This window comes from Podarcis liolepis (assembly GCF_965112155.1).
Source record: "Podarcis liolepis genome assembly, chromosome: 7".
Taxonomy (NCBI): Eukaryota; Metazoa; Chordata; class Lepidosauria; order Squamata; family Lacertidae; genus Podarcis; species Podarcis liolepis.
Window position 1 is genome coordinate 29,093,127 of NC_139561.1, and position 25,618 is coordinate 29,118,744.

General features: G+C 45.9%; 2 protein-coding genes across 2 annotated transcripts in view; both read left to right on the forward strand.

Annotated features, from left to right (window-relative positions):
• ZBTB48 (zinc finger and BTB domain containing 48) overlaps positions 1-25,618 on the forward strand; it is a 386,674-nt gene that overhangs the window by 282,433 nt on the left and 78,623 nt on the right. The window lies entirely within an intron of this gene.
• Positions 6,657-25,618, forward strand: part of DNAJC11 (DnaJ heat shock protein family (Hsp40) member C11) — a 60,603-nt gene continuing 41,641 nt past the window's right edge. The window contains exons 1-3 of the mRNA XM_083513064.1: positions 6,657-7,104; positions 19,538-19,667; positions 23,628-23,701. Of these exons, the coding sequence (XP_083369190.1) occupies positions 7,030-7,104; positions 19,538-19,667; positions 23,628-23,701 (279 nt within the window). The 5' untranslated portion in view covers positions 6,657-7,029. The remainder of the gene's footprint in view (positions 7,105-19,537; positions 19,668-23,627; positions 23,702-25,618) is intronic.

The following is a 25,618-nucleotide window of genomic DNA, read 5'->3' on the forward strand; positions in this document are numbered from 1 at the left end:
TCCTATCCTGATTGGACCCTGCTGAGCCTGCATTGGGCAGCAAAGCATGCCCATCTATTTGCATAAAACAAAGTGGCTATTAGGCCCGCATTGATAATGTTGATAGCTAGTTATTTAGAGGCATAAAGCAACAGCGGCAGAAGTTTCAGGGGCAGCTAAAAGAAAGCCCTTCTTCACGCAGAACACAGTTAAACTGCGGAACTCCCTCCCTCAGGAGGCAGGGATGGCCACCAATTTAGCTTGCTTTAAAAGAGGATGGGACAAATTCATGGAGGAGGAGGCTACCAATGGCTGCTAGCCAGGAGGGCTACATTGTGCCTCCACAGTCAGAAAGGGTAATGCTTCTGAATAATAATAATAATAATAATAATAATAATAATAATAATAATAATAATAAATTTTATTTATACCCCGCCCTCCCCGGCCAGAGCCTGGCTCAAGGCAGCTAACACCAGTAAAATTACAGAAAAAAGATAATAGGGAAAGGAAAAAAAACCCTCAATTTAAAATACAGGTTACAATGCAATTTAAAACACAGCCTCATTTTAAAAGTAGCCCATAGATCAAAACCATAAGGGGAGGGAAACATAAGGGTCAGACTGAGTCCAAACCAAAGGCCAGGCGGAACAGCTCTGTCTTGCAGGCCTGTGGAAAGATGTCAAGTCCTGCAGGGCCCTAGTCTCTTGTGACAGAGCGTTCCACCACGTTGGGGCCAGTACTGAAAAGGCCCTGGCCCTAGTGGAGACCAATCTAACCACCTTGCGACCTGGGACCTCCAAAATGTTGTCATTTGTGGACCTTAAGGTCCTCCGCGGGGCATACCAGGAGAGGTGGTCCCGTAGGTACCAGATGTTGGACAGGAGAAGGCTCTTGTGCTCGAAACCTGCTTGCAGATTTCCCAGCGAGACATCTGGTTGGCTGCTGTGCTGAACTAAAAGGGCCACTGGCCTGATCCTGTGGTTTCTGCTTCTGTTCTTGTGTTGTGTTCTTATTCCTAGCACAGTCACCTCGGGGGTGTCATGGAGACAGGTGTCGCTTCACCCTGGTTGTGTGTTTCCCACTGAATCTTGAATAAACCCAAGAGCCAGCCTTTGATGAACGGCTGCTGAGCACCTTGGCTGCCCTTTGCTCAAATATATTTCTGGAGAGTCTTTTTTCTCCCTCCGCATCCTAAACAGGGACCCCTGCTTCACCCCTCCACGCTTAATATCCTACAAGCTGCATGATTATCCAGGACACCCCTGAGGTGGCTGAACTGGAAATGTCCCTGTTCAGCAGTTTCCAGCTTGCAGGGAGCGGGGTGGGGTGGGGAACTCCTCTGTGCATCCCAACCATCCTCGACTCCCTCCTAACTCAGCCTGCTTTCCAAGTGTGCGGAGGCAAAGGAGTGGAGAAAACGACAAAAATAGCCTTAAATCCCCATCCCGGCTCAATGACAAGAGAATAATAAAAAGATTATAGGTAATTTCTCCTTATGAATTATAGAGGGCGGCTTAGATTCGGCAGTGGCACTCTGCAATGTTCCTCTCCCGGCTAGCGCAGCCCTCGTTCAAATGGAGACGCGTGGTGACCTTTGTTTGGGGCCAACATCTATCCCCTGGGAAAGCACGGGGTGGGGAGGGAAGGTCCCACGCAAAACGCAAGAGCACCCACAGCTTCTCCTGCCCTAGATGAGCATGCAGCCCAGATCTATTGCAGAGGAGGGGGTGGGGGAACAGCTGGGATAAATTGACTTCTGTTTTGAAGATAAGCGCCGGCAATAATGGATTTCAGACTTCACTGCTGCAGTATAAATTGTTTTGCCACTTCACTTTGGGTGGGGAGGAAAGTGCGCAGGCACCGCGGAAAGTCGGGCAAGGCGGGGGCCCTCCCCCGCTGAAATATGCGGCTGGCCGTCCCCACGAAGGTGCATGACAAAATTGTATATGGCTAGCCCTTTCCTCCCTCATTTAATGATACGGTTGGCTTTTTCTCTTTCTGCAGGAGATAAAGGAAGCAAAGAAACATGTCTCGGGCCTAAGCTGTGCTCAGGAAGAGATGCAGTTCCCAGATCACAGAAAGTTTCACAATCCCCTTACCCTGCCTGTAAGGGGGAAATCAGAATCACAGAGTCGGATCGTACCACAAGGGTCATCTAGTCCAGCCCCCTGCAATGCAGGAATCTCAACTAAAGCATCCATGACAGATGGCCATCCAACCTCTGCTTGAAAACCTCCAAGGAAGGAGAGTCCACAACCTCCTGAGGGAGACTGTTCCACCATCAAAAAGCTTTTCCTGTCAGAACGTTTTTCCTGATGTTTCCACAGAATTTCCTTTCTTGTAATTTGAATCCATTGGTTGGGGTCCTCCCCTCTGGAGCAGGAGAAAGCAAACTTGGCCCATCTTCCTTGTGACAGCCCTGTAGATACTTGAAGATGGCTATCATATCTCCTCTCAGTCTCCTCTATTCCAGGCTAAACATATGCAGCTCCTTCAACTGTTCCTCATAAGGCTTGGTTTCCAGACCCTCGATCGTCCTCCTTTGTACATGTTCCAGCTTGTCAATATCCTTCTTAAATTGTGGTGCCTGCCCAGAACTGGACACAGTATTCCAGGTGTGGTCTGACCAAGCAAAAGATCGATTTCTTACGAATGCGGAACGTACGATGCCTTTAAAACAAAACAAAACAAAACAAAACATAAACCTGTTTTGTATACCTCGGGTTACAGACACTTCAGGTTACAGATGCTTCAGGTTACAGACTCCGCTAACCCTGAAATAGTACCTCGGGTTAAGAACTTTGCTTCAGGATAAGAACAGAAATCGCGTGGCGGTGGCGCGGGAAGCCCCATTAGCTAAAGTGGTGCTTCAGGTTAAGAACAGTTTCAGGTTAAGAATGGACCTCCAGAACGAATTAAGTTCTTAACCTGAGGTACCACTGTAAATGGAAAGATAGGGATCTTGGGAAGGAAATATCTCAGAGACTGAATTGGGATCCAGTGTCACGAAACCGGGGAACAGGGATAACTCCAAGTACCTGTCAGGAGGGGGGGGGATACTTTGCAGGCCTCATTATGTGATGTCCTATGCCTCAAAAAGTGCAGAAGCAAGGATGCACTGGAGACACAGGTAGGGGCCCAGGCTGCAGGTGGAAGAGAAGGAAGAGACTTTTTCTTCTGGAATCCCTTTATGAGGATTTGCACATGGAAAACAGATGTGGAAGGGGGCAGGAACGGTGCCGATCTCCTTTCAAAAACGCCAGGTTTTGGAACGTGCAATCTTATCTCCGCCTACCTGGGTGTAAGTCCCCCTGAAACTTACTACTATGCTTCTGTGGGGTCAGACTGCCGGCCAGCCCTGCCAAAACCCCACCCCCCTCTTCAGAACTCTGCAATTTCCCCGAACGTTTAAATTATAGAACAGACAGATTTTTAAGTAATCTTCCCGAGGAAGGGCACCCAATCTAATTAATTAGATCTCGCAATGCAATATATACCAGAGGCAGAAATTTACATGAAAATTACCTTTCCAAATATAGGACTGTAGGTACGTCTACGTACGCCAAGCAATTAAGGAAGGGAGACAAAACGGGTGCTGCCTCAGCATGCACAACTAACGAGAAAGGTGCTTGTAAAAGGCACAGTGGTAATGAGGAGGACCTTTCACCATTGGCAGAGAAAGGAGGGGGGGAGGGACATGAGGAATGGTAGGGTCAAGCCTGAAGGGGAGCGGAGGATGTTATGAGCTACATAACTGCGGTGGCTGCAAGCAGTTGTTTACACAACCACGTTCCTTTCAATGCTTGTTCACTCAGGGTTTCTGTTGCCGGGAGGTAACAACTCTTCTCTACTCAGCCTTTGTTCTGAGTCCATTCTTAACCTGAAACTGCTCTTAACCTGAGGTACCACTTTAGCTAATGGGGCCTCCTGCTGCCACCACACCGCCAGAGCATGATTTCTGTTCTCATCCTGAAGCAAAGTTCTTAACCCAAGGTACTATTTCTGGGTTAGCGGAGTCTGTAACCTGAAGTGTCTGTAACCTGAAGTGTCTGTATCACGAGGTACCACTGTATTCCGACTGCAACCTCCCCTTCCTGTGGCTTCCAGCAACTGATACTCAGAAGCATTGCTGCCTCCAACCCAGGCTGGAAGCAAAGCACAGCCATCTCGGCCACGGACCGCTTTCTCTTTGTCTAATCCTCTTTCAAAGCCACCACTGCCTCCTGTGGCAGTGAGTTCCATAGTTTAACTATGCACTGTGTGAATAAGTACTTTATTTCTTCCGTTTTGAATCTTCCAATGTTCAGCTTCGTTGGATGTCCACGTCGAGTTCTGGTGTGATGAGAGAAAGAGGAAAGAACAATAATTCTCCAGTCATTTTCTCCAAGCCCTGAATAATTTCATAAACTTCTCTCATGTCTTCTTTTACTCACCTTTTCTCTAAGCTAAAAAGGCCCAACTGATGCAAGCTTTCCACGCAGGTGAGTCTCTCTATCCCATAATTCTTTGAGGGGGAAAATGTGCTTCAAAGGTGCAATGTGTACACAGGTATAGAGGCAGCAATGGGGAAACTGTGGCCCTCCAAATGTTGCTGGACTCCAGCTCCCATCAGCCCCAGCCAATGTGGGCAATGGTCAGAGATGATGGGAGTTCCAGACCAGCAACAATCGGAGGATTGCTACGTTCTGTTCCCTTGCTATAGGAATCTAGGCATATGTAACATGCTATCAGTTTGCATTGGCTTCCTAGCAGCTCCATCTCTCCTGGAAATTCTGGGAACTGTAGACATTTGAAACTGATTGGCAGGAAATTCAGGAAATACGGGGAGGAGGAAGGGCCTATTTCCACAATGTGTGCTTGATGTATGGAGGTCTCTTCCGCCAGGTGATGGCGGCGAGCAGGAGCTTAGCTGGCTTTAAAAGGAGATTAGACTGTTGCCAGATTGGTGCTCTCTTGCAATTGAGAATCAAGCATGAGGCAATAAATCCAGGTTTTGCAATTAGAGCAGATTTGCTGCTCTTGCCCAACAAACCTGCTTCCAAAATAATAATAATAATAATAATAATAATAATAATAATACCGCGAGGACAAAAAAACCACCCTTGGGTTTTTTGCAGTAAGGAAAGTAATGGGGAAATGAAGTGAAAAATACAGGATAGCAATTGCTTGAAGCAAAGTTAAGAACGTAAGACAAGCCTGCTGGATCAGGCCAATGGCCCATTGAGTCCAGCATCCTGTTCCCACCATGGCCCCTCCTGTGGTTTTCAGCAACTGATATTCAGAAACATTGCTGCCTCCAACCCTGGAAGCAAAGCACAGCCATCCTGGCTAGTAGCTGCTGATCGCCTTCTCCTCCATGAATTTCTCTAATCCTCTTTTAAAGCCATCACAATGGCCTCTTCTGGGAAGTCAGCAAGCAGGGCATGTGTGCAACACGGCACTCTCTTCTGTTGTGATTTCCAGCCAGCGGTATTCAGAGGATGCCTCTGACCTATGGAGGCAGAAGAGCAATTGTTGCTAAGAGCCTGGTAGTTCTTGTATTCCTTTTCAGCTTCTCTGCAGTCCCCCTTTCCTGCTTTAGGACACCTTTGAATGCCTTCTCATCCAAAGCTCCAACTGCCTCCCGAGCTACTTTCCGGCTAGTAATGTATTTAAATAATTTTGGGTGGCATGGAGCTAAGGAGTTCATTATCAGAAGCCCTGCACAAGGACTTCTGCTTGTGTAACAGGGTTTCTCCCTCCCTCTCCTCCTCCCTGCAACGCAAACCCTTGTTGTATAACCTTTGCGCAAACCAATCAGAATAAAAGTTGTCTGAAAGTGTCCAGCAGTGGGGATGGCAAGCCGAAGGACTTCTCTGAGCCAGAACACTTTGCAATGCCCATCACTGAGGGACAGCAGCCAGACTGGCTTGCAGGCATCCCGGGCTGCAGCCACTCCTGGTAACAGGATAGATGCCTGGTAGATGGGCTCCTTTAGCCTGATCCTGGTCCATTACATATCTTCTTCCGACGGGATCTTCAAAAGATCTATATCACGGATCTCAACAAACTTCAGGGCTCTTTACAGCAAGCCATAACAGTGAAATTGATATAAACCTGGTCAGTTTGCAGTGTAGATATACCCTAAAACACTTTAACCACCTTTTGAAATGTATACGATATTCAGCGTTTAAAAGGATGGCAAAAAGACGGATTTATGCCGATGCCGCCAACCCCCCCCCCCCTTTCTAGACAGTTGAAGTGGTGCTTGTAGATGGTGTAAATTATTAGGGATGTGTATAGAACAGGCACGGGTAGTTTCAAGGGATTTATCAATACGGAATGAAGTGTGTGGGTTTCTTGAGTATGTTACAACATTGCGCACAACAGCCTATCCTCTCCCCAACACAGGGCTGCATCCTACCACCAAAGTGGAAAGGATCCCGATTATAATTATTATTAGTATATTTTAAATCTTTTAAATCATGAATATTATTATTCACATTAATTAACTGCTACAGAAGAGATCCCCGGTTACTGCCTGGGCTGCATCACTGATGCTTCATTTTCCAAAACCGATTAATGTATTTTGCTGGAATGTTCAATACTGTACTTAACACCCTCCTTGCAGCTCAATACTGTACTTAACACCCTCCTTGCAGTTTGAGTCTGAGGGAGGCGGGGCTACAAATATCCCCGCCCACCAGAGGGCGGTGCGTCGCTTTCCCCTAGAAGCTAGAGAGAGCAATAGGGGGAATGTGCATGCGCGCCGAGATCCACGCGGTGGCCTCTTCGAAAGCTCTCTCAGGAGCCGCTCATTCCCCCCCGCTCTGCGTTTCCCGCTTCTGCACATGCGGTCCTCCTCGCCCGACCTTGTGCCCTCCCGCCGCTGTCTTGCGGTTTCCCCCTTTCCATTCCCTGCCACCTTTTTATAAAGGCGTGTCTGCAGGGGGCGCTGCAGCCAAGAGGCCGCCTTAAGCTTTCCTCTTTCCTAGAGCGGCCAGGACGGCGGGCGGCCGGCTGCCGCTACCACGCCGGCGCATGCGCGAGTGCGGGTGAGAGGTCGGCAAGATGGCGGCGGCCTCGTCAGTGGATGAGGCGCCGGACAACGAGGACTATTACTCGCTGCTGAACGTGCGGCGGGAGGTGAGGCGCCGGCGGTGGGGGCGGTGGCGGAGGCGGCCGGCCTTCACAAGCCGCTCGGGGGGGAAGGAGAGGCCTGGGTAGGAGAGGCGGAGCGGGCGAGTCACTGAAGGGGGAAGCGGGGGAGGGGCGGGTCACAGAATGGGCACCTGCGAAGGACGCAGGAGAGGTCCAGCAGCAGGAGCGCCAGGCCAGGGCGGCGTAGGGCCGGCCATGTAGCCCATCGTCCTGTTCCCGCAGTGCCCCGGTGGGAAAGCTGCCAGCAGGACCTGAATGCAACAGGAGCAACTCTCCCCGCTCCTGTGGCTTCCAGCAACTGGTATTCAGAAGCATTGCAGCTCCACAAAGGCAGAGCATAGCCATCGTGGCTAGTAGCCAGTGACAGCCCTCTCCTCCATGCATTTGTTGGATCCTCTGTGAAAGCCATCCAAGCTGGCCATTATCCCATCCTACGAGAGGCAGCTCCATAGTAAAACTGCACTGCGTAAAGAAGTCATTATTGTATCTGTCGTGCATCTTCTTCCCACATTCAGCTTCATTGGAAGTCCTCGTGTTCTAGTGTCATGAGAGAGGAGAAAAACTTTTATCTGCTTTCTCCAAAATTTTATGTCTCCTCCTACTTGCCTTTTATCTAAGCTGAAGAGTCCCAGACACGGCAAGCTTTCCTCATAGGAGAGACACAAATGCAATTTCTACCTTTGTTTGCTATTAAAATTTATTTTTAAAAACAACAAGGAGAGGTTGTAAATATGAGTTAAGAATTTAAACAGTGTATGTTATATTAAGATTGTTATTCAAAGCAGTTTCAGCAGCATTCTCGGCACCTGTGATTCCCATAAAGTGGTGGTAAGAAGTATTACTGCTTCTGACCATGGAGGCTGAGCATAGTCATTGTGCCTAGTAGCCATTGATAGCCTTAGCCTTCATCAGTTTCTCAGCCATGAAGTCACTACATGACCCAAGACAAGCCATGCTTGTCCACAGTCAACTCACTGCAACATGGAGATAATCACACCAGCCTATTTTACAAAGCTGCTGTGTGCATTTATAGGGGGAAATGTATGCCAAGGACTCTGAATGCTCCAAAATCACACAATGGCCCATGTAGTCTAGTATCCTGTTCTTACCAATGCTAACCAGATGAATGTGAGAAGCCCATAAGCAGAACCCGAGCACAAGAAAACTCCTTCTGCCTGTGGTTTCCAGCAATTGGTACTCAGAAGCATTACTGCCTCCAACAGTGGAGGTAGAACATAACCATCAGGGTTAGTAACTCATACCATACCATGCCTATAGCAAGGTCACAAGCAAGACCTGAGTACAATGAGAGCACTCTCTTTTGTAATTCCCAGCATGCTACGTCCAGCCATAGAGGCAGAGTAGAACCATCCTGTCTAGTAGCCAATTTCCACCCTTGGTTCTAGTCCTGGCCTCTAAAGGTAACAGTAAGCAAGCCTGCTCCATCTGCTGTATGACAGATATGTGAAGCACTGTCATGTCTCATCTTCTGTTCTCCAGTCTTTAAACTATTCCTCATAGGATTTCTTTCCCTGACATCCTTCCACCTGACAATCACCTCCTCCACTTTGTTAAAGTCCTTCTTAAAATGAATCAGGCCAATGGCCCATTGAGTCCAGCATCCTGTTCTCACAGTGGCCAACCAGATTCCCCAATGGGAAGCCATCAAGCAGGACTCAAGCACAAGAGCATTCTCACTTCCTGTGGCATTCAGCCTTCCAACTGAGAAGGGAGAGCATAGACATCATGGCTAGTAGCCATTGATAGTCTTCTCCTAAATGAATTTGCCCAATCCTCTTTTAAAGCCATCCAAATTGGTGTCCATCACTTTTCTCCTCTGAAAGCCAATTCCATAGTTTAACTATGTGCTGCATGAAGAAGTACTTTATTTTATCTTTCCCGAATCTTTCAGCATTCAGCTTCATTGGATATTCATGAGTCCTAGTGTTATGAGAGAGGAATAGTTTATTTTTCTCTCTGTTCTTTTACACCTCTATCATGCTCCCTCTTAACTCACATTTTTTTCACCAGACCAAATGTCCCAAATGTTGTAACCTTTGCGGTGGAGTTACTGCAGCTCCTTCATCTTTATGGTTACCCTATTTGCCATTTTCATTGTGTTCCCCGCTATGACCTGAGATCTGTTAATTATCACATGTGCTTGCTGGTGTTAAGATTTGTATTTATTTAAATAGAAATGATCCAATAGCAAGGGATTTCCCATTTCTAACTCACCCAGTATATGAGGGTGAGGTGGAGATCAGCCAGGCAGGAAATCACAAGGCAAACAGCCCGAGATAACAAGAAAAATAAGAGCAATGGGGTAACGGGAACTGCTACCACCGCAGGCATCCCAGGTAACACTAGGCGTCTTCTTCCCACTGGGGAATGGGACTTCATTTGGGCAATTCAGAAATACTTTTCAAGTTGAAATGTGTGAACATGTCTAGGATTTCTTGCTAATTTTAAGCATTCCCCACCTTAGCACAAACATTCATTATATCACTGGGGAGGCTTCAACATCTTTAGTTTTTCATCAACAGCACTGAGGGATGGTTCATATTCTGGGGGTTTAAATTAAGGGCTTATTGTATCTGAGCCATAAACAGCTGAAAAGCTTCATAGAGGTTTGTAAAACTAGTAAAAATCTTACAGAGGATTTCTTTCAAAGAGAAGGAAATATCCCTGTCCATCCCCTCCCTCTTCTCCCTACACAGTGGGGAGGCAACTTCATGTCATTTGCATTTTCACCACAATAAAGTTGATAATGGCAGCGATCTTGACTTTGATAAATATTCCCCAAAGGCCACTGCAGTCTTTTGGAAAGAAGAAAGAAGTGATGAAAAGCCCAAGCTTGCGGCTCCCTTTCATCATTGCCCCTTTGTTTTTGAGAATTGCATAAATGAGAACCTCACATCTCAGAACCCAGTCTATGTGTCAGCTTGCTTCTCCGGGAAAGTTATAAGGGTCAGCTTCTACAGAGCTCTGGAAAGTTTACATTGCCATGAATGTATTACCTTGGAAAGAGGGTAGAATGTAGAAATGCATGGGCCAGACAAAAATGGCCTGAGGTTGGGTTCGCTGGATGCAATAAAACCATGGTCTTTCAGCCATCCAGATATTATCACAGGCAGTGTTCCAGAAAACCATAGGAGAAGGTAATAAACATTTTATGAACTGAGCAGCTCAAGCAAACTGTCTAAACAGCCACTTTCAGTGAATTTCCTTTGACCATCTGCTGCACGCTCAAGCCCCAACACAGCCTCTACAGCAACCATTTCCTAGACTGGCTCTTGTTCAAAGGGATGCTTTTATTTCCTTCATATTTTATGGTAGCTCCTCACAATTTTGAAGAGTATCAGAAGTACAGTGCTGGTGTGACCTTGGGCTGCTAGTTCGTACGACCATACGTGTTCAGTGCCACCACCTCTATTCAGTCTCACTAGGAAAACTGGAGGAATACTTCAACACCCACACACTGTGGTTTATAGCATACCTTGCCTTTGGGTTTGGCATGAGCCTAGCTATATTGTCCCAGAATATCTCTTTGATTTCTGTTGTTGTGCATAACTTACATTATTTTATTTTTAGTACTCTGTGTGATTCCATATTCTCTGCCATGAGACTGCTACCAGAGTAAAAGGTTTGCAGGATTTACTTAGAATGGTGACAAGAGAGTGATGGATGTTGGCATCTCCCTCCTAAGCTATCAGCATTTCCTTGTGGACGGGGCCTTTAACGCTGTAGAGGGACAGCGCTGGTAGGGCAATGTACCATGCCAGTGTGGTGTCCTTTAGTAGCTGCTTGTATCCATCCCTCAATATCATTTATGAGATTTTGCCAGGTGAGGAAATGGCCAAGAAACAATGGGTGATTATGCTAAGCACATGGAAGTTGGAGTGGGGAAGTGGTGGGTTGGAGAATCCAGTGCCACGGACCAGAGTGACTCCCTGGTGCTATGGAAGCAAAAATGAAATGAAAACAATCATAGAGTTGAGTATGTAAGACAGCTGTTGGTCTGCTTTCCATAATTAATATTTTGTAAGATAGCTCTCTTCTCTCTCAAGCTATTTTGATTGTTTAGCCATCTAATATGGGTTGATTCCAAAGTTGTACCAAGATTGCAAGAGAAATAGCAGCCATAACACTTTAAAGACTGACACAATGTGATGCTGTGGTTCATAGGTCAGATCCAACTTAATCATGTTGTTCATAAAGATGCACTAGAAGCTTGTTTTAAAGGAAAACTTAATGTTGTTGCCAAATCTGACTTAATGGTTTTGTTCTTGTGCCTTTATTATTCCATGGCGCCTATTAGCCACCAATTCTTTTCTTGGGTATATATTGATAGGTTTCAGTGGCAGTAGGAAAAACTCCCTCCTTGCTGCCTAAACTTTGGCAATTGGTTTTTTTATGCTTAACTTGCATTGAGACTAAAACAGTGCTTGGCAAGGGTGCTGCCTATTATATACAATACTTAAACTGTTTTCTACTTTGCTTTCACAACAGCAGTCATTGTTGGGGCTGTCATGCAAGTTACGTGAGGCCATAAGACTCTGTCCTAGGCGTTGTTCTGTTGAACATTTTTTATAAACTTGGCTGAAGGAGCAGAGAATGCTTATCATATTTGCAAGTGACACAAAAACAGGAGGAATAGATAACACTGCAGAAGACAAAATCAAGATTCAGAATGATCTTGGCAGGCTGGAACACTTGTGCAGAAACCAGCAAGATGAAACTCAACAGAGATAGATGTCAAGTCCTGCAAGTAGGTGCAAAGTATCAAAGGCAAAGGTACAGAATAGGGGGACCTGGCTTTGCAGTGGTATACGTGAAAAGCATCTTGATGTCTTTAGTTGATCACAAGCTGAACATGAATCAGCAGTGAAGCATGGCTGCTGAAATAGCTAATGCATCCTTAAGCTGTGATAACAGAAGCAGAGTGTCCAGATCATGAGAAATAATAGTTCAGCTCTGTTCTGCACTTGACAAAGTAGAGGATGTCAGAGGGAGGGTGAACTGGATGCTGACGGGTTTGGATGAAAGAGCTTTGGGAAGAGAAGATGAAGGGCAGGGAGAGGTGATAGTGGTCTTCACGACGTTCTCCATTGCTTCAGGCGACAGGGCTAGCGCTTCCTTGAACTTTACTTGTGTCTGCTCATTAACTGGTGAATATCTTGGTATACAAACAAAAAACGATTTTTATGAACAAATTTTTCTGATTCACTTTAGAAGGACTGTACCCTAAAAGGCCAGTTAAAAAACCTTTTTATAAATACAAAAAAACCAAAACCCAGTTCCCAGAATGCTATCTGTATTCATGATTATTTATAGGCAAAACATTTTGTCAATGTTATGTTTCATATAGTTGTTAATTTTGTTTCCATTTAGAACACAAGAAACACAAACCACATTTATTAAATGGAAAAGGCAGTGGTGGTGGTAGTGAAGCGGGGAGCACTCATTTCCATGATTCCCAGGTGATTTGCCAACAGAGATGAAAACGTGAAATATATGTGAACTGAGAAATGGGACTTGTCATTGTCCTTTCAAAATGTAAAAGTGTTATGACAGATCATTTAATTGGGTAGCTCATAAATCAAGGCCGAACCAAGGTACAACTTCCAGGCGATTCCAGCTCAGAAGGATGACTTTGGGGAAGGGATTTAAGAAGGTAATTGCTTCTCTTTCCCTGAAAGCCTTAAAAAGAAAACAGTCCACATTCCAATTTGTCAATTTGTAGCATTTTTGCAAACCAGTTATTCAACATCAGCCTCTCAAGTAACTTCTGGGGTCTTAATAGGCCTCAGTTTAGGAGCCATCATGCTCTTTTGTAGTCTAAGAAGTGTGGTGGGCGCAGGTGTTGTTTTCATCAGTGGGAGAAATTATCATGTCTCACTGGTCAGCTACTGCCCATCCAGCATTCGAAACTCCCATTGTTCTAGGCGCATTTTGCGATGGAATTTCATTAGCATGAGCAGTTTCTGAGCTCTGGGTGCAATACTGCGCCTAAGATTTCAGATTAAAACTGCAGAGTGGAAGGAAAGGAGGCCCTTTTTCTCTCTCCCCATTTCCAGCTACTCTGAAGACTGGAGAAGAGACCCTCTTAAGACCATTAGGGGGTGGGCAGGGGAAGAACTAGATAGACCGCGTGAAAAATGAGCATAAAATTTTAGTTGCAGTTCATTCATTTTCTGCTTTGTATTCTAGTTATAAAAAAGTGCGCCTAGACATTCCATTGTTACGCCCATAACCTAACCTAGGATTAAGGTACCATTTAGCTCCTAGCTTTCATATCTCAGTTTCTAACACTTTGCTCACCTTAAGCTGGGCAGCCTCCAGTCAATAAGGTACTGACCCACCACTGTCTGCTTGCATCAATGGGTGCTCAGAGCTCAGAGTATCACTCAGTGAGGGATCAAACCACTGTACCAGACAACAAAGAAAAGAAACAACCCCCCTTGTGCCTAGCAAGCTGGAACGTCATGGCCATGTGTCCTGGCTTGCCCACCGATCTGCTGCAAGTCAATGACTCATGGAAGATGACCATCATTGACTGTGAGCTGAAAACACTCAACATTGACATTGCCACTTTACAGGAGACCAGACTTATGTTTAATGGCAGAGAAGAAACTCACCTTCTGGCAAGGAGGCCTCAGAAGAACCACAAATTCAAGCTTTAAGCATTGCTGTGAGAAACTCACTTTTGTCTATGATAGAATTGCCGACTGAGGGCTTCCTCTCTGTCTCTCAACTACCCTGGTCCAGTTAACTTCTCGAGCATTTACGCTTCCACTATATACTCTGATATACATATCAAGGACCAGTTCTATGAGGCACTAGACCAAGCTGCCAGGCAGGTCGCAGCTTGAGAACACCTATTTCTGCTGGGAGATTTTAATGCCAGTATTGGAAACGAAGGTGACACACGGGACAACTGCATAGGCCACTTTGGTATTGGCAGCATGAATGTGAATTGAGAAAGGCTGCTTGAGCCGTGCTCGTATCATAGCCTCTGCTTCACGAACACATTCTTCTCTACCAAGGCAAAACAGTGAGCATCCTGGAAGAAGAAGAAGAGGAGTTTGGATTTGATATCCCGCTTTATCACTACCCGAAGGAGTCTCAAAGTGGCTAATATTCTCCTTTCCCTTCCTCCCCCACAGCAAACACTCTGTGAAGTGAGTGGGGCTGAGAGACTTCAGAGAAGTGTGACTAACCCAAGGTCACCCAGCAGCTGCATGTGGAGGAGCGGAGACGCGAACCCAGTTCACCAGATTACAAGTCTATCGCTCTTAACCACCACACCACACTGGCTCTCTGGAGGCCTCCAAGGTCAGGCCACTGCCACCAGCTGGACTTGATTGTCACCAGGCAATTGACACTAAGCTTTTTTGGTGTCACATGGAGCTACCAGAGTGTCAACAGTGACACAGATTCACTCCCTGGTGGCAAGAAGATTCTTATTCAGCCAAAGAGGATCTGTACTGCATTGCCAGAACAGTCATACCCGAACTTTGTGAGTGAGTGCTGCTCTGCTTCTGTTGAACAAGCACTACTGAACTACTCTAGAGATAGCATTGATGTAAGGTGGAACCACATCAAAGAGGCAACCTACAGCACAGCTGTGTCCTCTTGGCAAAAGAGAGCAGCAGATCCCTGACTGGTTTGAGGCTGGCATTAAGGACATGGAGCCTGTTATTGCTGCAAAGCACGAGGCTCTTGTGAGCTACAAGCATGCGCCCTGCAAGAAGATGCTTGCTGCACTGAGAAAGGCAAGGAGCAATGCCCAGTGATTTGTCAGATAGTTTGCCGGTGACTGTTGGCTAAAGCTGTGTCAGAGCATTCAACTTGCTGCTGACAGCGGCAATACTCACAAAATGTACAAAGGTATGAAGAAAGCCTTTGGACCAACAATCAGGAAAAAACTGTACCATTGAAAACCTTGTTGGGAGAGATCATCACAGACCGCAGCAAGCAGATGAAGTGATGGGCAGAGCACTACCAAGAGCTGGGAAAACATGGTCTCTGACATCGTAATAGACAGTATCCAGTCTCTGTCTGTCTTGGAAGAGCTGGGTGCCCCTCCTTCAATGAGCTGAAGAATGCCATCAACTCTCTGGCATGTGGGAAAGTCCCAGGACAGGACGGAATCCCAACAGAACTGCTGAAAGCCATCTTCTCTCATGATACACCTCTACGATCTTCTCTTGCAATGTTAGGAATTAGGCTCCATGCCACAAAACATGCACAACTCCAGCATTGTGACCTTCTACAAGAACAAAGGTGACTACCATGACTGCAACAACTATTATGGAATCTCCCTGCTGAGTACTGTGAAGACAGCCTTCTTCACAGTACTCAGCAGTACCATGTAGTACTCAACAGATTACAGCCACTTGCTCACAAGGTCTATCTTGAGTCACAATGTGGCTTTAGGTCTCAGAGGTCGAGTCAACTTGATTCTGCAGGAGAAATGCCGAGTGCAGAGGAGTACTGGGTGTAAGGCAGCCCCTCCAGCAATGTGGTGAGGCACCAAGATGGATTATTGCCAGCTCCCTAGAGGTTAGGTACTAGCTGTATACGGGTTTTAGGGGTAATTCTCTATTGCTCACTGAAATAGAGTTAAAGGGTTTTTTGTTCCCCTCCAGAATTGAGCAGAACATGTGCTAGCAAAATGACCTTCAGAGGTGCTTGTGATGTATGACTCCCTCTACAATGGAGTACCTGTGATTTGATTCCCCTCCTGTCCTGTAACAGTGTCTTTAAGTAGTATATCACTTTATTTCCCTTCTTACAATTGCATGATGTGAATGTGCTTGAGATAAGCCAACCAGATGCTTTGGACTACAACTCCCATCAGCCCTAGGTAGTAAGGACATGCTGATTGAAGTTGTTTTCCAAAAGGTATCAAGTTGGAAAGGCTGGTTTTGAGATGAATTTTCAGCTATCTTGCAGTAAGTCTACAACTTACACGGAGGTTACGTTCCCAGGATCATGGCTGAAGCAAAAATCACATATAGTCAAAACGTATTAGGTTCAGTGGCGGGTGGGATTGCCAAAGTCTTTTTACTTGCCTCGTTTCCACCGCTTTTACTATTTTTTTTGCCAAGTCTGTAGAGCTGAATGTGCACAAGTTAAATGCATGTAAGTTGCAGGGTTATTGTAGTTGCAGCAAGCCGTGCCCAGGTGTCCTTTTCCTGTCCCCTTAAGGGCTTGAGGGACTCTCAGCAGAGCTCTCTGGAGGCTTTCAAAAGCCAGTTCTGCTAGATAACAAAATTTACGGTACTTTGGGGCTGAAATTGAGAAATTCTCCATTGCCTTCGTAGGCCTTTGTTTCCATATTTTTACCCAGCTTCTTATAGGGCAAATTCAGCTCTTCAGAGCACTGGCTAATCTGAGAATAATAGGTCACTAAACTTTATGGGCCTGGGGAAGAGGAAGAGAAGGACGTCTAAAACCTGTCTCTGGCAATTTGCTAGTATATGGCCATTTAATCTGTAATAGATTTACATGCTGCGAAGATGTAACTGGATGATTGAGATGTGAAATGAATGAGTTTAATCCCCCGAATAGCATGATGGCGTGCCTCTTAATTTTGCCCCAAGTTTAAGTAATAAGAATGTAACTTAAAATATCATTATTAGTGACTTATGTATCTCATTAGAATTTGAAATGTTGTCAGTATTTTCTGCAGTGGCTGGAGAGAGGTTATCACTCTTGAAATATTGAACCAATGACCTTAGTGATTCACTTATGATGAAAGGCGCAATCTAACATTTTATTGAACATGATATTTGTGAAAAATGGAACTGCTCATTTCTATTACTTAATCAATAGCACATTAAGCCATTTATCACTAATTTGATTAAAGAAGGTCATTGCCGAGCTCGAAATTCCACTCCCTTCTCATCTACTTTAATTCTAATAACCAAGAGAGTGGAAAGAGACAGCAGTTGCTCAGGAAGGATGACTCCTTCACCGGGCAATGTGTTCTCAGGAGCCAGGCAGGTCTGTCCAATTCCTTTGTCATTGAACCAAGACGTATGAATAAGAAACAGAAGAAATCTCTCAATTCCTGTTTGTCACCAGAAATGGCTCAAATCCCACTTTATGTATTAAAAACTGCAGTTTTTTGCTGATACGCTGTGTTTGTTCATGAGCGAGAGGATTAGCCTTATATGTGAAGCACCCTGACCTTCTGTTTCCGAGCTAAACAGCTCTGCATTGATCAAAAGGAGCAGGCAGAAGGCCTTTGGAAGTATATTGTTAGAATGCATTTGTGTGTGGAAAAAAGATCTGCCCCCATCTTTGCAAGTTAATCATTCAACCTCGTAAGCCTCTCTTTTGCTCCTGTACCTCCATGTGGGTAATCATGGTGAATTTCAAGGAATTTGGCTTGTTTGTTTGTAACAAATAGGCATTCTTTTTAGTTCTAGAGTTTGCACCCTTGCCTTCACCTTGAAGGCTAGCAAATGTGCTTCTGCTGAGTTTCTCCCATTCCCATAGCGCCTTAGATGTTACTGTTGTTGCAACTCCAGTTGAAGTGTCCAATGCAGTGCCTTCACCAAGGAATCAGTGTCACTTTACTTGGCCTGATAATGTATGCAGCATTCTTGCAATGACTGGCTTCCTGCTCTCTTGTTCCCTGCCCATCCTGGCTAGGAAAAGCCTGTCAGGAAGGGTTGACCAGATGGGCCCAGGGTATAGTGAAGGCTTATTGACATGAGGGTGTGGTGCCACTCCCCTTAAGCAGGCGGTGGGTGGTGCGCCCGCTTCTGAAGAAACCCACCCTGGATCCTGTGGTTTATAACAATTACTAGCCATAAAAAAGACCCCTTTCTTGGGTAAGGTGCTGGCCAAGCAGTGAGTTCCTGCAGGAATTACCATATTTTTCCATGTATAAGACGCCCCCATGTATAAGACGACCCCTATTTTTTTAAACTCAAAATTAAGAAATTAAGTTGTTTAGCTCTTTTGGGGAGTGGGGGAGGTCACTTCCGCCAATCACTCACCCGCCTGCCTGCCACTGCTGATCGCTTGCCACAGCCACACTGCTGATCACACACCTCACCACAGCTGCCAATTGCCCGCTTGCTGCCACCAACAGCCCACTTGCCGCAGCCGCCAATCACCTGCCCACCTCGCCACAGCCTCCAATCGCCTGCCCAGTTGCCACAGCCGATCACCTTGCCGCAGTCACCAGTTAGCCGCCCAATCGCCGCTGCCAATCTCCTGCTTGCTGCTGCCATTAATTGCACATCCTCTCTCTGCATTCACTATCCGTGTATAAGACGACACCCAATTTTTGTCTAATTTATTTATAGCAAAAACCATCGTCTTACACACGGAAAAAAACAGTACCTGAATCCACTTCATTCTGCATTCAGGTGCTGTTTTGGAATTGAATCAGCCTTGGTCACCTGGATGGATAACCTGTATAGAGAGTGGGACAGGGGGAATGCATTTTTGCTTCTGCTTCTTTGTCTCTCTCCACGGGTTTTGATACTAGACCAAGGCATCCTGCTGGACTGGCTCTGTGGGATGAGTATCAGGGGACACTGTTTTACACTGGTTCCACTCCTACCTAGAGGGTCTTTTCCAGAGAGTAGCACTGAGAGACCGTGTTTCAGCTCCACAGTCTTCATGCTGTGATGCACTACAAGGCACAATCTTGTCCCTGTGTCCCCAATGCTGTTTTACATTTATATGAAGCCTCTTGGGTGCAGCCATTGGGAGTTTTGGAGCTGACTCTTAGTTGCCACAGGCAAAAGACTGTTCACAAGCATGTCTCAAGCAGGGCCCTTACCCCCCCAGTGTCCCCTTCTGTGGCACAGGGGCCATAAAGGTTATGAGGCCCCTGAACAAGCACAACGTCTGAATCTTCATTGCCACTTGGAACAAAATCTTTGTTAATTATAGCCTGCTTTTTTAGAACAAGGTGCATGCAAAATGGCTTGCAAAGATATAAAACCAGTTTTAAATTATAAACTAGAATAAAACAAAAGAACAGCATTATAGTAGCACAATTATTTTAGATTTTATGTTTCCTGGGGCAGAGCCCTGTTGTCTTGTGCTTTGTAAAGCCCCGTACATGCTGATGGCACTTTTATCCAGAGTACTGGCTGGCTGAGCTTCCAGGAGGCTGTTGTAAGGAATACTGAGATAATTGTGAGTGCTTTGAATGCTTGAACTGTGCTACATAAATTATGATTATTAATGCCCCAGACTGGTGGTTTCTTGCACCATGCCAAGAGAAGCGGTCCTAGCAAATCACAGCTTCATTATGCTTCCCGATCTGCAGAACAGAACGCGCCGGAGTGCGTCTGATGGGTTCCCGTTTCTGGGCAGATTTTTGAGATGATAGCGGCTTAACTGCATTGATTGTGCTATAATTGGATTTCTTTTCTTCTCACAGGCCTCTCAGGAAGAGCTGAAAGCCGCCTACCGTAGGCTGTGTATGCTGTACCATCCTGACAAGCACAGGGACCCAGAGCTCAAGAGGCAGGCCGAGCAGCTCTTCAACCTTCTCCATCAGGCTTATGAAGGTCAGTGGATGCCAGAGATTCACAGCCATCCTCGGCTCAGCAGCTGCCAATGGATTTTCTAGCTTGGAATCCAGACAGCGAGTCTTTTTGCTGTTAAAGGCAGTAGCTGGTTTTTGCCGTTTTCATATGAGAGAATCAATACCTGGACTATCAGTTTTTGACAAATGAATCATTGGAAGGGCTGTAGCTCAGTGGTAGAGCATCTACTACATGTGGTGGGTCTCAGGTTCGGTTCCTGGCATCTCCAGGTTGGGCTGGGAGAGAAACCTGCCTGAAACCCCAGGGAGCTGCTGCCAGTCAGTGTAGCCCATACTGAGCTAGATGAAGCATTGGCCTGATTCAGTATGTTCCTATGAGTGAACATATATGTGGTTTTGGGGGGTCCCAAGATATACACTAACAAGCCAATAAAGATTCTGACCACGGAGTCTCATTCTATGAGTATGACATGGAAGGGTTTTGAAGTGACCACCTCTTAATGCCAGCAAGCCAATCCTCTTTTCTAGTAGCAAACTAGACTAGAAAGCTAGGAGTAAGACTGATGAATCATGCTTCTCTAGGCAACTTCCAGTCTAACCTCTCAGTGCAGCAGCCGACACCAGATTTTCGCTTTCAGCTTGGTAGGGCCATGCAGTGCTTGAACAGAGATGCTGCTAACTTCCACAGTCAGTTGCCTTCCTCATACCACTCATCAATTCAGCAGCTCTGAGGCTTCCATATGTAGGATCAGAGATCCTCTGCAGTACATGAGCCAGCATTTGGTCATTATGGGACAGAATCTCAACACACATGGTTGGTAGGAGGCAGGCTGTGTCAGAATGCCTGCATCAAGTTGGTGGAGGACTTTTTGTTCTGTGGGCCAGGGAGCAGCATCTCCCATGAGATCTTCAGCTGAATCTCAAGAGCGTGGAGTAAGCAGGGTGAGGAAACACCAACTTTCCCCACAGGTCTTTCATCCTTGTTCCCTTGCTATATGGGCAACTCCCCATTTGCACAGGGGTTTTATTCCGGGTCTTTGCGCATGTTGGTGGAGCGTGCATAAGCCCTCCCCCTTCAACGGCCAGAAAAAGCATGTACATTGGTTGTCACGTGCCAGTCGAACACACACAAAATGGTTGCTGCCTGTACTAATCCCTTTGTTGCTTGACAGATTCCTAGGGACACCACCCTTCAAATCATGTGGTTTTCTCTTGACCACCCCAGAACTGTGTGTTTATGCACCAAAAGTATATCTCCCTGGTCCAAGGGAGGCTTCATGTCCCAAGCCCCCTTCTGAGGTCCTGGGATAGTTTTTATAAAGCCGAAAGCACTGTTTAAAGATTATAACCCTGGACGAGTATAGTCCAAAGACAGTTACAGTGGTACCTCGGGTTAAGTACTTAATTCATTCCGGAGGTCTGTTCTTAACTTGAAACTGTTCTTAACTGGAAGCACCACTTTAGCTAATGGGGCCTCCTGCTACTGCCATGCCGCCGGAGCATGATTCCTGTTCTCATCCTGAAGTAAAGTTCTTAACCTGAGGTACTATTTCTGGGTTAGCGGAGTCTGTAACCTGAAGCATATGTAACCTGAAGCGTATGTAACCCAAGGTACCACTGTATATTAATGCATTCTTCGGCACCCCACCTTCCTTCCAGCAGCTTGGTGCAGAGAACATAAATGTCATACTATAGAGCTATTGCAAGGTTAAAGTCCAGTGCTTTTGTCAGCTGCACCACACTGGTTTTCTTGTTACACCCTTACATGTCTTGGCACCAATTGGAGATCAGCGCAGTAGGTGCTGATGGCAGCCTTGCGTTGGCAAGCAGACTCTAGTCCACAAAAGCTGGTGCCTCAGTGGATCTCTTTAAGTCTTTAAGGTGCTGCAGAATTCATGTTTGTGTTAACTGTAACAGGACTAGCTCATCTGCTCTTCTGGGATTTCCTGCAAGACACGGGCAGGGAGGCTCTGGTCCGTAAATCGAACATGGTCCATGAGGTTGTTCTGGCTGAATGACCGCCACCTGCCCTAAACTTGGCAACCTGTGTGATTTCTGACAGGTGGACCAGAAAGGGGATTGCAGGCACTTCCTGTTAGCAGCACCCACTATCACACACAGTGCTTTGCAGGCTCTGGCGATCTTCTCATGGTCAGGTCTTGCAGAGTGCAGTGGTTTGATTTCAAACCACATGAGCTAAAATGGGCCACCTGATGTCATGCCAGTGGTTGCCAACTGGGTGACTACACCCTCCTGCTGAAGCGTGGTCTGCAAGGGGATAGGGGAGATAATGCTCTGGTCCCCTGTTCAGATCCAATTCCACATCCCTGTTGTAAGCAGTCAGCCGAGCATGCCCAGCAAGGATCTTGGAACCCTTTTCAAGGTGAGATCTTTCTGTTAGACAGGCAGCAGAACTGAGGTTGGGGGAGGCCTCCAAGGTTACCCAGATTTCCACTTAGTGTTAGAACATAGTCTGCCCACCCCACTGACTCCCTGTTATGTGCAACTGCAGCCACATCCTTCTTTCCTTATCTAGAGCTGCCTTGTGAGTACCAGATTCCTTGGTGAGTTTTTTGGTGGCAGATGCAGGGATGATGTGTAATTGCAGAATAGGGGCATTGGGTTGTTGTTTTTTAGTTTTTGTTTCTTATTTTGCTCGGCACAAAAAATAGACAGAAGTTCATGATGTGGAAAGGAAATGTAAAAAAAATCCAACTGTGTCAGCACTGAAATAGTCATCTGAAGCAGTCGTAACTGTAAGTGCTTCTCATCAGGCTGGTTTTGCTTCCCATGAAGGATTACAGGGAAGATGAGAATTTCTTCCACCAGCGAAAGTATGGGCTATAATTCACTCGAGATGCTGTTTGCTATGCTTGGCATGCAATTCTCCTATAATTAGACTTAACTAAGTATAGAAGAAGATGTTCCTCTCCGAAATAAAGACTTTCCCCAATCTGCTGTAAAAGCTTATCTCTTATCTCAGTTTGCCGGGGGTGGGGGTTGTTGCCAAAAAAATTAGATGTTAATAGCCATCAGGAAACTCTGGAGTGTGTTGGGTGATAAATCTGCATAGTCAAGATAATGCAATCTCTCCAGATTCTCAGCTCTGCAGTCACAGGCAGATGGGCTGTGTGTGTTTCCGCTCCGTCTTTCATCGAAACTGTTGCCCTTTTGATTATATTCTGTTATCTGGGTTTGGTTGAATGAATCTTGCATGCGCCTGAATTATTGATAGTTTGTTTGCAGCATTTTTTGAAATTTGGGGAGAAGTAACTGAAACTTAAGTGAATTAGGAGCTTGCAGGATTCTACCCCCACCCCAGTAGAAAAACTGCAGCACCAGCAGTCCTCATCACCCAGCGGTTTGGCCCAAAGGGAAGCTAAAGTGAAATGGTGAATAAATGATTTCTTATTAAATCCCAGAGATTAGCTAAAGAAATTTGGTTCTGGTGTTTTCTGAATGGTCAGCATTCCTTTCCTCCCATTAGGCTTGGACGTGGGCGGAATCGTTTACAGCGTTCTTAATTAGGCCTTGTGATGCATGGGAACACGCTTGAAGAGCGGGAGGGAAATCCAGCAGAGACCTTGAAATGGGTGATGTCTGTGTAGGGGGAAATCCTCAACCCTTTGCATTCCAGGAGTTGTGCTTTGAATAATCTGTTCTAGAAACGCGCTTGGCATTCTCCTGCGAAGAGGTCCTGCCTCCCAGCTTGTTTTCTAGGTGCATGCATTTAAAAATGTAAATCTAGGTTTGCAAAGAGGTGTGTCACATAGGCATATTTGGCAGTGAGCTTGAGGTGGCCACGTTGTCTTTGTGGAATGTGTGTTTGGTGACTTGGTTTTAGGTTTCCTGAAAATGTATTTGGAAGGTGCTAGAGAGTATGTATATGTGTGCATATGTGTGCGTGTGTGTGTGTGTACTTCTGTCTGAACTCTGCTTTGACTGCTGCATGCTCTGAACATGTTTTGGTTTTGATTTTCAGTGCTCAGTGACCCACAGACGAGAGCCATCTATGACATATATGGAAAGAGAGGCCTCGAAATGGAAGGATGGGAGGTAAGACCATTGCAGCCAGATAGAACCTGCAAGTTGTTCAGTCTCAGAATCCTCTCAGCCACTTTCATTGGTGTTGTCTGGGCTATACGTGACAAACTGCAGGTGCATGCAAAGACTCCTGTGCCCATGTTACTCAGGACAAGCTCAGGCTTTCACCTCTGACAGTTGATGACCTTCTCTATCCAGTGGAAAATCCTTTCCTGCTCTCCAGCTTGGACATCAAGCTGATCCAACATTAACTGAGAAGTGACCTTTGAGTTTCTTCAGTGTGGCAGTGCTGTGGTGTTTAAACAACAGAAGAAATCAAAACCCGCCACTGCTTAATTGGTCATTCTTTCCCTCTGCCCTGTTGAGTGTGTTGAAGCAATGTTTGTTTTACCCTTGGTTTGGGGGTACAGTCACTCTGAGCCTGAAAATGTGGTGCTGTCAAGAGGAGCTTGGCCACAGAGAGTGCCTCAATCCTACCACACCCTCAGTTATCCTAGGAAGTTGGCCATTGGTTAGGAGTGCAAAGAGGCAACTTTACACACCTACGTGCAAACGCATCCTAAACAGCCTATATTCCCTCAGCTGTGTGATGGAAAATGGAAAATGGATACAAAACCAAGCATTTTAAGAAACTGGAAGCATGGTTAAAGGCAGAGTTGGCTGCTTGGGTTATCATTCAGCAGGGTCGTAGCCTAAGATCTAATGGTGATAAGAACATCTGTTGACTTCACTGCCTTCATTGTTAGGTACACAAAGTGCCCCCCCTCCATATTTACTCAGAGATGTTATACTGTACAGGAATAGTGTCCCATAGATAAAAACAAGCTTCATCGCATGACTCATACTCTGATGCCAAACCTAACCAGCAGAGCTTGTTTTATGGAGCCACCATCAAGGCTGGTTCTGTTTTCCTGCAGCTGCAGGATGAATTGTTTAATATAGATCCTGCCCTACTTCAGTAATAGCTTTCACTCTGGGGAGTCAGTTACTTTTTAAAACATCTACCAATATTCTCCATGGGGAAGGGATGGAGCTCAGGGGTAGAGAATCTGCCTTGCATGCAGAAGGGCCCAGGTTCAATCCCTGGCATCTCCAGATAGGGTTGGGAGAGACTGCTGCCTGAAACTTTGGAGAACCGCTGCCAATTGGTGTAGACAATACTGAGCTAGGTGGACCAGTGATCTGATTCAGTATAAGGCAGCTTCCTGTACTCCTGTGCTCAGAGCCCTCAAGCTTTCTTGCCTTTTGCTTCTTTCCTGTCAATGTTGGTATAGTTGCTGGTGAAAGGGAAGTGGTGAGGAAGGGGTCTGCGTGGAGCAGCACCAGGGCTGTGTGTGAGGGGCCTGGGGTGGTAATCTCTATTATGGCTTATTTGTTATGCAGTGCAAATTCTTAGCCACTCACTTTTGATCCCCCTGCCTTCAAGAGCATTTGGGCTGGTACCTATCATTATTATGGACCCAAGTTCCTGAAATTGTCATGCAGAATTTGAAAGTTAACTATTTAAAATAAGCAGCTTTGGGGGAAGAAATATTTAAAATAAGCAGCTTTGGGGGGAGGGAGCATCAATCAGGGAGAGAGAAAAGGGCACAGAGGGAGTCCAGTTGAGATTGCTGTTTTAGTCTGGACAAGAAGTTTGGGTCCTGTATAGCAAAAGCCCCAGAGAGGAACCAACAGAGAGAAGGTTGCTCTAGACGAGCATTGGATGTGAAGACACTGGAAAGTACATACAGTACAAGGAGCTTAAAGTGAAGGCGTGAAGAGAGGGGAATGTAGTTGCTGGAACAAAACTTGGGTGGTGATACCATCTAAACAATGAGCAGGAAATGTCATGAGAACCTAAGAAGAGCCTTGCTGCTGAATAAGGCCAAGGGCCCATCTAGTCCTTATCCTCCACAGATTTGTCTAACCCCCTTTTAAGAGCATCCA